Below are 15,600 nucleotides of genomic sequence, written 5' to 3'. Positions count from 1 at the left end.
TACTTGCTTAGCTAATGTCAGAAATACCTAAAATGTGGTTAGGGTATATACAGTGAAGAAGAAGTGTCATCTCTGCCTTCAAGGAGGTTATCAACTGGGGGAAATATGCACATTGAGAAAACCACACAAATAAATACATAACTGCAAATTCTGATAAAAGCTATAAAAAAGATACGGGGCTCCTAATTTAGATCAGAGATGCTGTATTAACAGGGAGCATTCATGCTGAGACCTGAAGTCAGGGCTCCCCAAGAAAGAATAGGGTGTGGGGGTGTTCCATCCAGAAAGCAGAAAGGCCTGAAGACAAAGGCGAGCCCAGTGACAGGAAGGAACCGAAATAAGCTGATTCAGGGAGCAAGGGGGAGAGTGGCCGAGATCACCTGCACCTTTTAGACCCCACGAAGGAATGTGGATTTTACCAGAGGTGATGCAGGCAGCCATTGAGTCTGTTTAAACTGGGTAGTAGTAAGATCCAATTTACTTTTTTTTTTTTCAAGTTTATTTTTATTTATTTTTGAGAGCATGCACGAGAGAGTGTGAGCCAGGGAGGGGCAGAGAGAGAGGGAGAGAGAATTCCAAGCAGGCTCTGCTCTGTCAGCACAGAGCAATGTGTGTGCAATGTGTTTTGTTTGGGTGGCAAATTCAGTAAAATGACACAAAGTGCCTCCCTCGTACTTATTCTCAAGCAGAGAATATCTCCCCCTGCTTGAAGGTGATGGTCTTGCCCCTCAAAAAGGCAGAAATTCCAGATTCTCTAGACCCTTGATCTAGGCTGGGCTGTATCCATGACCTTCCAGCAGGCCTGGATTCCTACAGAAGACAACAAATCATGCTGGGAAGTGGATGTTGGGCAGTCAGCTAGACTCACACACTAGCAACTGCCTCGCTTTTCCCATAAGACTCCCAGCAATCCAGTTTATATTGTCACCTCAGTGAAATGACAAGTTACCATGGATATGGACCTCCAGAGTTGGCTACGTACAGTCTAGATTTTAATTTTTTTTTTTAACATTTATTCGGGTTTTTTTTTTTTTTGAGAGACAGAGCATGAATGGGGTGGGAGGACAGAGAGCGGGAGACAGAATCCAAGGCAGGCTCCAGGCTCTGAACTGACAGCACAGAGCCCAATGTGGGTCTTGAACTCACGGACCATGAGATCATGACCTGAGCCGAAGTCGGGTGCTTAACCAACTGAGCCACCCAGGTGCCCCACGTACAGTCTACATTTTAAATGTTAGGTTTGCAAATGCCAGAATCATTCATGTGGCCTTCAGAAGGCCAATTTTAGGGGAGCGTATTTCCTGAAGAGAAGACAAGTTAGTACTGCACAAGTTTGCCTGTGGCCGAGCCTTGCCTGAAATTCCAATGTATGGAATATGTGTTCTCATGTGTTACTGTACGTGCTTGTAGGGATCTGGGGAATTCTCTTACCGAGGGCGGTAAACGTCTCACTTTGCAAAGCACAGCTGTTGATGAGTAAGGACTTCAGGGCTGGTAAAAATCGGAGCCGGCTGAGTAGGTTTTCAGAAGAGCCGCCCATCTTTCTGTTGGCAGATAAATCCAACTCTTGAAGACTCGAGAGTAAAGGGATTACCTGGGCTGTTAAAATGTCAGCAGTGACATGTTTTAGGCACCATCTCACAAAGAGTCTTCTGGGTGTTTGGGTCCCACAACCTCCCTCCTTGACACACCCCTGCGCACACGCACACCAGCCACACTTCCCGATGTACAGCTTGGGCTTTTCTGCTTCCAAGCCTCTCTTCAGGCTAGAAGTTAAGACCAAAGATTATGAAAACAAAACGGGTTCTAATCCTGCCTCTGCTGCTAGAGAATTGTATGACTTCAGGGAAGTCACTTAACTTCCCCGAATCTCGGTTTTCTCAATAGTGAGAAGAATAACAGTACTTCACAGGGTCATTGGAAAGATAAAACAACTGAGTATATTTAAAGTACTTGGTACATGGCCTGGCACCCATTAACAGCTCAATTAATGTTCAGTGTCATCATTCTTTTCTCAGAATAAAGTAATAAGTACGAGGAAGGCAATGAAAGCAAGCAGTCAGGATGGAGGTCCGTTGGTGACAGCACTGGCTTGGGGTCCTGAGGGCCCTGCTGTGCCAGGAGTTACTCCTGCTTCACTATCTTTCTGCTACTTTTCGTGCTTGCAAGCCTTTGGCCTCGCTCTTTCCAGTGTGGGAGATGCAGCATCCTGGCATCTCTGTGGGGCTGGCTCACCCCTGAGAGCTTTCCAGGGACACCTTGGTCACATAACCCCTTGGTCACTATCACACCACCCTATTTATTTTTGCTTCTGTGAGGTCTGTATGTAGGGCCTGCTTCATCCCCAGAGTGTGCATCAAAGTCTAGAACACTGGAGGCACACACACATTTGTGGGAGGAGGGACGGAGGACGGGAGAAAGGCAGAAGAGAGAAGGCAGGCACGTGCAATCCCAACAGATGTAACTGTTTCTTCCTCTTCCAACCCCCACAGCACTCTGCTCTTCACCATGTAGTTGGTTTATTCCTGTCCCTGCCAGACTGAAGCTCCCTGACTGTGAATTTGCCTTTGCCCTTGGCACAGTACTCCATACAGCTAGATGATTGGCTAAATGATCTGTAATTCCATTTCTTCAGAGCTGTCTAGAACGATCAGAAAGAAGAATGGGGAATTACTTAATACCATAAGGTATACACAGGATGTATGTTCATTTCCATCTTTTCAAAATTAGACAGTTTGCTACAGTTATTAAATAATCATTAGCTTTCCAAGGCCATCCACCCGTGTTGGTGGCTGCAAATGTAGTAAGAGAGGCTAATTCATCCCTTGTGCTTATGCTAGTGGTAACATTGGAGGTGCTCTAGCACCGTACCCTTCCTCTGAGTAACAAGATGAGTAACGACGTTACTCAGTTGTACCGAGGGAACTTCATTCTTTGGGATCTGATGCATTCATAACCCAGGAGTGTCTCCTCCAAGCATGACACTCAGAAGTAAAGGGGATGGTGATATTCCATAAGGCTCCACTTGGAGCCCAGAAACAGATTGTTACTTTAAAATCTTTAATGAAAGGCTTGGACGCTTCTGTTTTTCAAATTGAGGCATAAGAGTCTAAAATGTAATTTAGCAGGTCTCAGGATGCCTGGGAGTTTCAGTTGCTTAAGCGTCCAACTTTGGCTCAGGTCATGATCCTGCAGTTCACGAGTCTGAGCCCTGTGTCAGGCTCTGTGCTGACAGCTCGGAGCCTGGAGCCTGCTTTGGATTCTGTGTCTCCCTCTCTCTCTGTTCCTCCCCTGCTCACACTCTCTCTCTCTCTCTCTCTCAAAAATAAATAAACATTAAAAAATAAAAATAAAAATAATGTAATTCAACAGGTCTAAAATACAGACGTCAGACCTAAGAACCTATTTTAACTCGTTTCCTTCCCCAATCGTACTAAAAACAACTAAAAAATTGTTTCTAGTCTTGTTTTTCATGGATTCATTCTTTCAATCAGTCACAGTCAACAGGCATTTGTGGGGTACCAACTGTGGGCCCGAGCAAAGAGGAGGTTCTGAAGGTGTTCCCAACACAGGAGGGGCCCCTGACCTGGAGAGGGAGCGAGGACAAAGGCCCCAGGGACAGAGGTCAGCACGCACAAATGACCGGGCTAGAGTCAAGGAGGGGAAGGGTAGAGAATGAGGTCACAATGATAGAGGAGGAACTGGGAGACCATTTGGACTCTCAGTAACCTAGGCCCGAGAGGACGGTGGCCTGAACCAGGGTAGTAGAAGTCTAGGTGGTGAGCTGTGGTCTGATTCTGGAGGTATTTTCAAGGCTTACTGTGGTCACAGATGGACTAAAAACCTTAATGGCAAGGCTGCACTTGTGCTGTTTGTTATAAGAAACTGCATTTATACATTATGTGGGGTAATTACAGGATTGTGTCTATGGTGGAAAGCGGGTGTGTGCCCTAAAGTTGTAACGTACACCCATTATGCACCACCCTGCTGACTTGTGTAACTTTGTCTGTATCTAAGGGGCTTGGCTTCACTTGTTAGTCAGAAAGCCTCAAGGCCCTTTGTTCAGCTTTCTTTCCACATCCCTGTTTGAAATAAACTTTGTGACTCACAGACTCATTTCTAAACAGCAACACATATTCAAAATTTTCTCCTTCAAGTGCCACATCCATCATTTACAAACGTGTTTAGGAGGAATTTAGATGTGCTAATACTTACTGGGCACTTAATACATGCCAAATACTAGATTGGGGGCATCCACCGAACTTTTTAGGATGGGACGCTTTCAGTAACTCCATACACTGTAAGTTTAAGGGGACGCCTCGAATTTACCAAGTTTCCAAACATATACTGAGGTTCCAAAAGTCCTTCCTTGGCTCTACAGTTCACACTTACTCAGCGACATCACATCATCTACCGTCAGCGAGCACTGGTGAAGATCCAGGACTTCTAGATGCTCCAACATGGCCAACTGAGCTGACGAGTCTTCAAAACCTCCACCCAGCTCCTTGTTGCAGGAAAGGTCTAATTTCCTCAGTTCACACAAGTACCTAAAAGCAGCATCTACAAAGAAAGTCAAAAGTCCCATTTTGACAAATTACAAGGTGGAAGGCAGGTGCGTAGAGGGAGATGGAGAAAATACACTGGGCTGAGAAAAGCCAAGGTGAAGGAATAACTTTAGACTTCCTACCATCTGGCCATCTTTGGACCTGACCGTGGCTTCTAACACACACCATCCGTGATCTGCAACGCGTGCCAATGGCTCTGGTCAAACCTGCAACTAATGGTTCTCCTCCTCCTACACTGGAGCATTGGCATTTCAGAGAATTCTAGACTTAGGCAAACTGCCAGTGAGAAAGATATTACAGGCTCTGTAAGTTGAAGGGAAAAACACAATTTCATTTCATGGTCTCCCTTACGGTGGATACTCTATATAGGGGAATAAGTTTTAACTACAGATGCCACTGATGCTGTTCTTTTCATCAGTACCAACTCCTTCCTACTACTAAGCATAAAATAATGCTGACATTTTTCAAAAGTAAGAGAAAAATGGAGAGCTTTAGTAGCACATAACTTTTATTTTGCCCCATGTCTATCTCAAACCCAAAATACCCTGGCCTTTTCAGAGGCAGTCATTTTAAAAGGTGGTTTTTGTAATCGTGCAAGCATATGCTTGTCGTAAAAGACTTAGAAAGTAATAAAACAAGGAAGATTTAAGTTACCTATCATCTTATTCCCCAGCCTAAGCACTGTGCATATTTTGTTGAATGTCCTAACAGCAATTATAAAGTAAAATTGCACATGTATATAAAAACCTCACCCAATATTCTGACACTCTTTTGCGATAGTCCACATGAATGTAACTTCAGTACTTTCAGATTTGAGGTACTTTTTAATCCCTGAGCAATACTGTTTAGACTGCCACCGATGTTTCTGTTAATGGAAAGATCAAGTACTTCAAGATTTTGCATCATGGGTAGCAACTGACCTAGAGGGAAGAGAAACAAACAAGAGCAGCTCAGTAAAAATGCAGGGTGTGACTGCTGGGGAAGAAGGGGAGGGCAGCTTCATGTGACCTGGGGGTACAGTGCGCCACTGTTCCAATTCAGGGTAAGAGAAAGCACAGCCAACCTTGACCCCCATGCTGTCTGATCGTGGGCATCTTCACACTTATTTTCTGGGAAGGACTCATCCAAATCCCACCTACCCACAAACGCCCCATCTTCTGATGTGAGGTCGCAATCTACGAGCTCAAGCGTTTGTATCTTGCTCCCTTCTTGGAACTTCTGGAGGATCAGAGGCAAGTTTCCTCCCACTTTACTGTTCCAGGACAAGTTCAGCTCTTCCAGCTCAGGTATTGCCTCCAGTGCTTCTCCTGTTACCAAAGAACCCAAAGACTGGATTGATTGCTAGTCCACAAAGCAGGGGATCCATGTCAAAATCAGTACAACCATTGTTTATGGACTAGTATTAGCCAGGCGAGGGACTGGTTAGGTGCCAGGTGCCGAGGAACAGAGTGAAGAAAATGACCCACCTCCAGCCCACTCCCAGCAGTGGGTGCTTCTGTATGTACAGGCACAGCAATTCTAGTCCCTCCAAAGTTCAGAACCATGCCTATGTATAAAAATTGTAAGCAAAACAAAACAAAGCAAAACACCCCAAGGGTACCTGGGTGACTCAGTCAATTAAGCATCTGACTTCAGCTCAGGTCATGATCTCACAGTTCGTGAGTTCAAGCCCTGCGTCGGGCTCTGTGCTGACAACTCAGAGCCTACAGCCTACTTTAGATTCTGTGTCTCCCTCTCTCTCTGCCCCTCCCCAGCTTGTGCACGCTCTCTCTCAAAAATAAATAAATATTAAAAAATTTTTAAAAACCCCACCTATCATTGAGTCGTTTTTGTGGTAATAAATATTTATACTATTCCAACTACTTTCATCCACCCTGTCTGGGGTCATCATTGCTGGGAAGCTGGGCCAGAGGAAGAGGTGAGGCAAAACAGGGCACTGGCCACCACAGGGGTGAAGCTCACCCTGACATCAAGAGTAGCACACACAACTGAAACGGAGCACTGCAGAGAACTAGTAACAATGCATAAGGCATCAGCCGCTCATAATAGCCATGCAGCCCTGGCGGGTGGAGGAGGATGCCGTGAGAATGGGGTGGAACTTGACATTTCTGAAACCCTTTCACATAGGAAAGCATCCGAGGGCCAGAATGGAGGCTGGGAGAGAGAATAGGGAAGAGCAAGGAAATCCTCTTTAGGAATGATTTCCATGGCCTTGGGTAGAACAGAGGCACATACACGAAAATGCACTTTCTCAGCATACAGAGTCAGTCTCGACACCAAACAATTAAGAGTGCTGGAAAGTCCCTTGTGTCCGGAAGCCTCTCCTCCACTGTCCACTACTGGGCTTGGACTTCTACCATTGGTTATTCACTGTATGGAGTGAGGTTTCAGGAGTGCAGGAGCCTCGTGTTAAAATGCATGTTCTCCCAGCACAGGAATCATTTTGTGTGTCACCGCCAGTCAGCTGGGGTGGCTTTTCTGGGGTGGCATCACCCTGAAGCATTCCCCAGGATCAGAGAGAGAGACAGAGAGAGAGCACATGACTGATTAACCATGTCTGCAGTGCACATGGTACTGGAGAGCCACGCATCTATCATCCTGCACTAAGCAACTGTAACCAGTGTAGCAATGATGGAACGCCTCCTGATTTACGGTCTCTCATCAGTCAACCATCTATTCTCCAGGTACCCCATCTGCCATCAAGGCTAAGAAGACCCCTTCTGATGGGAGAAGATGCAAAAGCCCTTCCAGAGAGGAGTCTGGGAAAGGGAGCAAGGCATAAAACATCACAGCAACAAAGATGCAGACTCTCTCTTGAACCTGGCAAGTTCGGAGTGAGTCCCAGGGCAGAAATACCATTCCCTGGCTTCTTAAGGCTGGAAGATCATAACAAAGATTAGACTCATCATAGAAAATAAACAACATTTTCTTTTTGTGCCTGAGTGGCAGTGAGTTGAATTTGCAACTCTGCTACACAATAACCAGCTGCTAAATTGATTACTTAAAATCACTGAAAGTTAGTTTTGGATGAGGGAAGAGCAAAAGGAGGGACTATCCATTATTGAGCACATGCTGGGCATGTAGTAAATGCTTTAAAGAAATTAGTTAATCCTCACAATAGTTTTCTGAGGTGGATATCAACCCCATTTCAGAGATAAGAAAGCTGAGGCTCAGGAAGGTTAAATCATTTGTCCATGGTCCCAAAGCTAGTTAGAAGTCAGGGTAGGATTTGCACTAGGACCTGGCCTGCTCTCAGATGGATGGTGTTTCTCCTCAACTACAGGAAGGGTAGGCCAGGGGCATCAACTGACCTCGATCTTCCACAGAGGGCAGAGAGAAGACATTTGACATGAACTGTGTTGTCTCTACAGAAATCTTTGCAGAGATGTAAATGATCAAAATATGTCATTGAAATAAGAAACTCCAGACCAAGAGAATTTTTAAAAATGTTAATGGCAGCTGAAACCAGCAAGCATTTTAGTAAAGGGTTGGGTAACATGACAAATTGTATCCTACATTCTATGTTATTCTATGTTCAGTAATTAACTAACTTGAGGTTCTAGTTCTATTTAAACCATTGCTTTTAGTTTTAAAATCTTGCTTTGGTCAATTTTTTTTTAAAGGGGAGTGGAAAAATAGAAGAGGTTGTTTTCAAATTGGAAAATAACTTATTATCTACCTCAATTTTACAGGTGAGTAACAGTGAGTAAGCAAATTGGACAATTATCTCCATTTAAATTCCATGAGAGCAGATACCTGACCAACCTTTCTCCTTTCTCTATCCTGGGGCTTAGCACAATGCTAGGTACAGGCTACTTAGCTTTTCAGAAGTTATACAAGTGCCCAGCGTGGCATTTCATCGTCCTTGTGCTCTCATCCATGAGCCCCGGAGGGGCTGTGACCCAGATAGTTTGCCCTTGATGCTTCAGAGCTGCTAGCAGTGAGGCATTCATCATACCCAGTGCTCGAACATCATCAGTGGTAAGTCTGCAACTTCCCAGCCTCAGGATTTTTAACTTGCTGATGAGATGCATTTGCTGGGTGACTGAATGGAGGGTTCCACCTATAAGATCATTCCAGGAAATATCCAGTTTTTCCAAGTCTGGGAGAAGAGGCAGCAAAGCAACTGGAAGGGAACAAGAGAAAAAGACAGATTTGCACGTGCAATGTGTAATTGGTAGTACATGGGACCCAGTGCCTATTGCACTGTAAGAGAAGAGGGAGGGGTGGACATGTTGACTTTCAGCAAAGCGCGGCTCCCTCAGCCATGCAATCGGGACAGACTGCATTTCCTAGGGCATTTTCTATTTCTGCCAAAAATGCAGTGGTATCTTCAGATTTCATACAACTCCTTTATTGTAGTAGAAATGGTAATTCTACTGTTACTAGCATTGTCACTGTAATATGTACACTAGTCCTTCCCATTTTTGCAGAGCACCCTGACGTCCCTCACCCCTTCATCCTAGTGGATCCTCAGGCTGAAAGCAGAGGACTGCACTGTTGGCCAGGGTTGCTGAGATTGAGGGTACTAGTTACCCTTTCTTTGGGATCATCATTGCCTGGGTATCACAGCCTTCTGAAACTCCCATTATATTTAAATGGACCGACATGTGGAGATTTAGATAAGCACAAAGCCTGACCAGAATCTTCTCTGAGTATCTGCCATCACGTTAAAAGTGAAGTTGCTGGGGCGCCTGGGTGGCTCAGTCGGTTAAGCGGCCGACTTCGGCTCAGGTCATGATCTCGCGGTCCGTGAGTTCAAGCCCCGCATCGGGCTCTGTGCTGACAGCTCAGAGCCTGGAGCCTGTTTCAGATTCTGTGTCTCCCTCTCTCAGACCCTCCCCTGTTCATGCTCTGTCTCTCCCTGTCTCAAAAAAAAAAAAAAAAAAAAAAAAGTTAAAAAAAAAAAAAAAGTTAAAAAAAAAAAAAAAGTGAAGTTACTGCCTGTGAAAAACATTCTCAAAGGCCATCTTTATCTCCCAAAGCGACAAGACCCACCCGAGAGTGGAGACTGGAGGCTGGAGACGCCAGCCGAGAGGAAGTAAAGCATCTTTGCTTGTTTGTTTTTAAATATGTCTTGAAGGTTAAGAGGCAGCCATCAGAAGCAGCAAGCTGAGGTCTTATAGCTACAGGCACAGCAACTCCAGACCTTCCAAAACTCTGAGGCCATGCTTAGGAGTGAAATTTGTTTTTGCCTTTTGTTTGTTACTAGCTTTCAAAGCAGTTGAGCCCTTTCAACTTGTTCACCAGAATTCTTATGCTTTATAAAGCATAAGTCAATTGAACACATTAAGAAGGAAAAACAATTAAAAGCAGGATTGCTGGGGCCCGCGCTCAGAGATTTCAAGTCAGCGGGTTTGTGCTGAACTCAATTGCCTGTGTTTGCACCAGCTCTGCTAGTGACTCTGACACACAGCCATCTGGAAACACAGGTGCAGTCAGGGTTCTCTCTTAAGAGAATTGTCCAAAGGAGAACCTGGGTAGCTCGGTTGGTTCAGCGGCCGAATTCAGCTCAGGTCATGATCTTGCAATTCGTGGGCTCAAGCACTGTGTCAAACTCTGTACTGACAGCTTGAGCCTGTTTTGGATTTTGTGTCTCCCTCTCTGTCTACCCCTCCCCCACTCAGTCTCTCTCTCTCTCTCTCTCTCTCTCTCTCAAAAATAAACTTAAAAAAAAAAACATTTAAAGAGAGTTGTCCAAAATATAATGGCATGCGTTTTAATTAAAATAGTCAAGGACCCCTCACTCAAAATTCAGCTGTTTTGACACCTCTGTGTTGGTAGACACATCTAATTTGATGAAAGACTTGACTCAAGGCATCTGGGAGAAAGAGAAAAGATAAGGTGGCAGTGGTTGTGTATGTGTGTGTGTGTGGGGGGGGGTCTTCACGACCGGACTCCTGCTTACGTGTGACACATGATGGTTACACTCTCATTCCACAGATGACAACACCCTTTTACATGCCCACCGGAGCTTGGCTCTACGGATGATCCACACGAGTTTAGATCGTACGCAAAACAAATGTTTTTCAGGGAAGAAGAAGCAATCGATAGGGAAGTAAAATTACTCAGGAAAAACAGACAAATGAACCTTCCTCCTAAACTTGGCTCAAATCTTTGTAGCTTGAGGAAGGATTAATTAACTTGTCTTTTGTTGTTGTTGTTTTAAATAGTGGTGCCGCTGCGCTTCCTGAGTTGGGTGGGGCCACTCTGCAGACCTCGGGTGGTCAGGTGAGTGATGGGTGTGTTTTGCCTGCTCATCTCCCCTCAAAGGCCCTGGGTCCCTCTGTGCCCAGTCAGCTGCATACAGACCCACTTCCCTCACGTCCGAGGTCGTTAATCCGCAGTTATTCAGATCCAGACACTTGTTGACAGCCTTCCTGCCCAGCTTCTGCAGGAACTGCTCGTTTTTCTCCATCCTGGATCCCAACTCCATTTCTGAAGTGAGAGGCTTAGCTACATTATCAGGAGAAAGAAGAACTTGCTGTTAATGCAGATAGTGTTAAAGACGCACGGCGATCGCAATAAGACAAGTAAACAGGCTAACAACAACCCTGAGCTGGTCCTTGGAGAAACCTCAACCCAGAAGAGGAAGCATTTACCAGGGGACAGAACTTAACTGCTGTCCTGCCTCCGGGTGCTGGACAGTGATCACTCCCATGACCCTTTTCTTACAAAGGAGCCTGAGGAACTCGGTGGCTGCTCTTTCCTGGCCTGACCTAGGTTTCTCCTCTCGTAGACAGTGTTGTTCTCCCTGGACCGAGTAGTAAACTTGTTAGCACAGGGTTGAAGCCGAGCACGGCTGAGAGATGCACAGATGTCTCCGGTGAATGCTCATGGTGGGGAACACAGGTAATTTGACCAAACAAATTGCCAAATTTGCCAAACAAAGGCAAAGCGTTGCAATCACTGCCAATGGGCTCAGCTGGCTACAGGGAGCGACTCAAACACTTGCTGCTCATTTCGTAGACCATTCCATTGACAGATGCAGAGACAGTGGTGCCTGGGAGAGCTTTTCTCAACTCCTGCCACAGGACACTTTCAGGAAGACTCATTTGTCCTTCTTGTCACTAGAGACTACTTACATGGCACCCTCACCAAGTTCCTCTGTACTAACACAGTACTAACGTGATAACACTAAAATAATAAAAGCCTTACTTTTTCATTTTTTTTAATGTTTATTTCTGAGAGAGAGCGTGAACGGGGGAGGGGCAGAGACAGAGGGAGACAGAGTCCGAGGCAGGCTCCAGGCTCTCAGCTGTCAGCACAGAGCCCGACACGGGGCTCAGGCCTACGAACCATGAGATCATGACCTGAGCCGAAGTCAGACGCTCAATCGACTGAGTCACCCGGACGCCCCTAAAAGCTTTCCATTTATTGAACACCTATTATGTACGAGTGCTGCACCTACCCTATGTGCCAGCGTTTGAGACACGTATAAAATACATCATCCTTTTGGAAGAAAAAATGAATATGCAAAAAAGGGTCACTGACAGTGACTTTTTAGAGGTTTTATAAATGAAAATGTACAATTTAAAACATATAAAAAAAGTTTACTGGAATCCACTACAAAAGTGTAAGTTCTAAATGTGCAGTAATATTCTACTAACCCTGACAAAGTATAAAAACCACATAGCTAAAAAGAAATACTATATTGGTACCAGTGAAAATTAATGGTAGGACTTCAGTAGTAATCGATTTAGATTTAAATATTAGGAGAGTAATAAGAACACTACCTCTCCACAGTGTGTCTGGCAGCTTGCTATTTTTTCTATTATAATTTATTGTCAAATTGGCTAACATACAGTGTGTAAAGTGTGCTCTTGGTTTTTGGGGTAGATTCCTGTGGTTCATCGCTTACATACAACACCCAGTGCTCATCCCAACAGGTGCCCTCCTCAATGCCCATCACCCCTCTTCCCTTCTCCTCCTCCCACCCCCCCGATCAACCCTCAGTTTGTTCTCTGTGTTTAAGAGTCTCTTATGGTTTGCCTCCCTCCCTCTCTGTTTGTAACTATTTTTTCCTCTTCCCTTCCCCCATGGCCTTCTGTTAAGTTTCTCAAGATCCACATGAGTGAAAATATATGATATCTGTCCTTCTCTGACTGACTTACTTCACTCAGCATAATACCATCCAGTTCCATCCACCTTGCTGCAAATGGCAGGATTTCATTCTTTCTCATTGCCAAGTAATATTCTATTGTATATATAAACCACATCTTCTTTATCCATTCATCAGTTGATGGACATTTGAGCTCTTTCCATAATTTGGCTATTGTTGAAAGCGCTGCTATAAACATTGGGGTACATGTTCCCCTATGAATCAGCACTCCTGTATCCCTTAGGTAAATTCCTAGTAGTGTTATTGCTGGGTCATAGGATACTTCCATTTTTAATATTTTTGAGGAACCTCCACACTGTTTTCCAGAGTGGCTGCACCAGTTTGCATTCCCACCAACAGTGCAAGAGGGTTCCTGTTTCTCCACATCCTCGTCAACATCTGTTGCTGCCTAAGTTGTTAATTTTAGCCACTCTGACCGGTGTGAGGTGATATCTCAGTGTGGCTTTGATTTGTATTTCCCTGATGATGAGTGATGTTGAGAATCTTTTCATGTGTCTGTTAGCCATCTGGATGTCTTCTTTGGAAAAGTGTCTATTCTTGTCTTCTGTCCATTTCTTCACTTGGATTATTTTTTAGGTGTTGAGTTTGGTAAGTTCTTTATAGATTTTAGATACTAGTCCTTTATCTCATATGTCATTTGCAAATATCTTTTCCCATTCCATCGGTTGCCTTTTAGTTTTGTTGATTGTTTCCTTTGCAGTACAGAAGCTTTTTATCTTGATGAGGTCCCAAAAGTTTATTTTTGCTTTTAATTCCCTTGCCTTTGGAGATATGTTGAGTAAGAAATTGCTGTGGCTGAGGTCAAAGAAGTTGTTGCCTGCTTTCTCCTCTACGGTTTTGATGGTTTCCTGTCTCACATTTAGGTCTTTTATCCATTTTGAGGGTTTTTGTGTGTGTGTGTGTGTGTGTGTATGGTGAAATAAAGTGGCCTTCTTCATTCTTCTGCATGTTGCTGTCCAGTTCTCCCAGTTTGCTAAAGAGACTGTATTTTTTCCATTGGATACTCTTTCCTGCTTTGTCAAAATTAGTTGGCCATACATTTGTAGGTCCAATTCTGGGCTCTCTATTCTATTCCATTCTGGGTCTATATGTCTGTTTTTGTGCCAATACCATACTGTCTTGATGATTACAGCTTTGTAATAGAGGCTAAAGTCTGGGATTGTGATGTCTCCTGCTTTGGTTTTCTTCTTCAATATTACTTTGGCTATTTGGGGTCTTTTGTGGTTTCATACAAATTTTAGGATTGTTTGTTCTAGCTTTGAGAAGAACGTCAGGGCAATTTTGATTGGGATTGCATTGAATGTGTAGATTGCTATTTTTAAGCAAACACCTGTAGGGTGTGGTCTGTGTAGGGATGGTTGATGTTGCCGCATTCTCCCAGTAGGAGGCAGCACCATCCACAATTTTATCTCTTTACACAGGCCTTCCATTTCTATCAGGGTGCATTGCATACAATGTGTTTTATTTTGGGTATGGTTGCCAGATTTAGGAAAACAAAAACAGCCTGTCCAATTAAATTTAGACTTCAAGTAAACAAGGAATCATGGCTTAGTAAAAGTATGCCCTAAATATTGCACGTATTTTATGTGGCAACCCGAATTTTGAGTAGAGCAGAAGCGAGTTAGGGATGGGGGGATGGGGAGGGACTAACTCTTGCATGCAGTGAGTCCAGGACACTTTGTTAAGCTTAATGCAAAGAGTCTCAATCACACTGTTTCATAGATTTAGAACCTGAGACACAGAGAGACTGTAAGTAGCAGAGTCAGAATGTGAACCTAGAACAGACTGCTCCAGAACCCATTATGTGTGTGTATGTGTTTAAATTTTTGGGTTAGGGGGTATCTGGGTGGCTCAGACAGTTAAGCGTGACTTCTGCTCAGGTCATGATCTCATAGTTCGTGGGTTAGAGCCCCGTGTCTGGCTCTGTGCTGACAGTTCAGAGCCTGGAGCCTGCTTCAGATTCTGTGTCTCCCTCTCTCTCCACTCCTCCCTGGCTCATGTTCTCTCTCACCCTCACTCTCAAAAATAAATGAACATTAAAAATTTTTAATACGTAAATAAATTTTTGTGTTAAAATATTTCTCTGCATGATACCTTATGCTTTCTCTTTTGTTTTTAAGACTTTATCCCCATAGAATCGACCTACGATCATGCTCAAGTTCCAGCCTTCCCAAACCTTTTTCTTCTCAAGCCACTGTTCTGTCAATCATTTCCTTTACTGTCAAATGTTTGGAAAAGGTGGTTTGTACTTGCTGGTCTCACTTCACCACATTTACCAATCAACCTCTATGTTCTGGTGACCACATTCACCTATTCAAACAAATTGTTTCTCAAAGGTCACCCGCAGACAGATTCAGGACTCTCTTCTCAGACCACATCCTACTTGGGCATTCTGTAACGGTTGATCTGATGGGCAAGTCTAAGACCGCAGAAGTGGAAGACTTGGTTCAAATTGTGGGTCCTGCAGGTGAGCAAGTAATTTGGCTTCTCTGAGCTTTGGGTGATTCATCTGTAAAACAGAAACTCTAATTTCTGCCTTCTTCATTTCTCAGGAGCATGGTGACTTACATTTCCTAGGGCTTCCCAGGGAGATGGGACTCTGCAGGGCCTTTTACATGAGAGGTATGTTATAAATATTTGTTGAATGAACAAATAACTGAATGAATGAATGAATGAATGAATGAATATTAGCTTTAAAGCACCTTAATTACCAAAACAAATCAACATGATAGACTTTTATCGAATGCCTCAGTATAAATATAAGTACTAATTTATGAGATCTGTAATGCCCGAAGTTCCGAAACCTCCCACAAAAGTCCACCAGAGTCGTTAAGTCAAAGCCAAGCGGCAAGGGTCGTTTATTGCAGGTTCGAACCTGGTCCCCCACGCACTCGTCGCCGGTGACGCAAGAGG

The 15,600-nt window shown here is 44.2% G+C and overlaps 1 protein-coding gene across 1 annotated transcript in view; it reads right to left on the bottom strand.

Moving 5' to 3' along the window:
- The window catches only part of LRRC31 (leucine rich repeat containing 31), a 28,176-nt gene that overhangs the window by 8,505 nt on the left and 4,071 nt on the right, over positions 1 to 15,600 (bottom strand). The window contains exons 2-7 of the mRNA XM_043594943.1: positions 10,878 to 11,021; positions 8,524 to 8,691; positions 5,705 to 5,872; positions 5,318 to 5,485; positions 4,393 to 4,560; positions 1,432 to 1,599 (exon numbers count right to left, since the gene is read on the bottom strand). Of these exons, the coding sequence (XP_043450878.1) occupies positions 1,432 to 1,599; positions 4,393 to 4,560; positions 5,318 to 5,485; positions 5,705 to 5,872; positions 8,524 to 8,691; positions 10,878 to 11,021 (984 nt within the window). The remainder of the gene's footprint in view (positions 1 to 1,431; positions 1,600 to 4,392; positions 4,561 to 5,317; positions 5,486 to 5,704; positions 5,873 to 8,523; positions 8,692 to 10,877; positions 11,022 to 15,600) is intronic.

This window comes from Prionailurus bengalensis, chromosome C2, assembly GCF_016509475.1.
Source record: "Prionailurus bengalensis isolate Pbe53 chromosome C2, Fcat_Pben_1.1_paternal_pri, whole genome shotgun sequence".
NCBI classification, from domain to species: Eukaryota; Metazoa; Chordata; class Mammalia; order Carnivora; family Felidae; genus Prionailurus; species Prionailurus bengalensis.
Note: the sequence above shows the minus strand (reverse complement) of the source record. Positions and strands in the feature narration are given on the sequence as shown.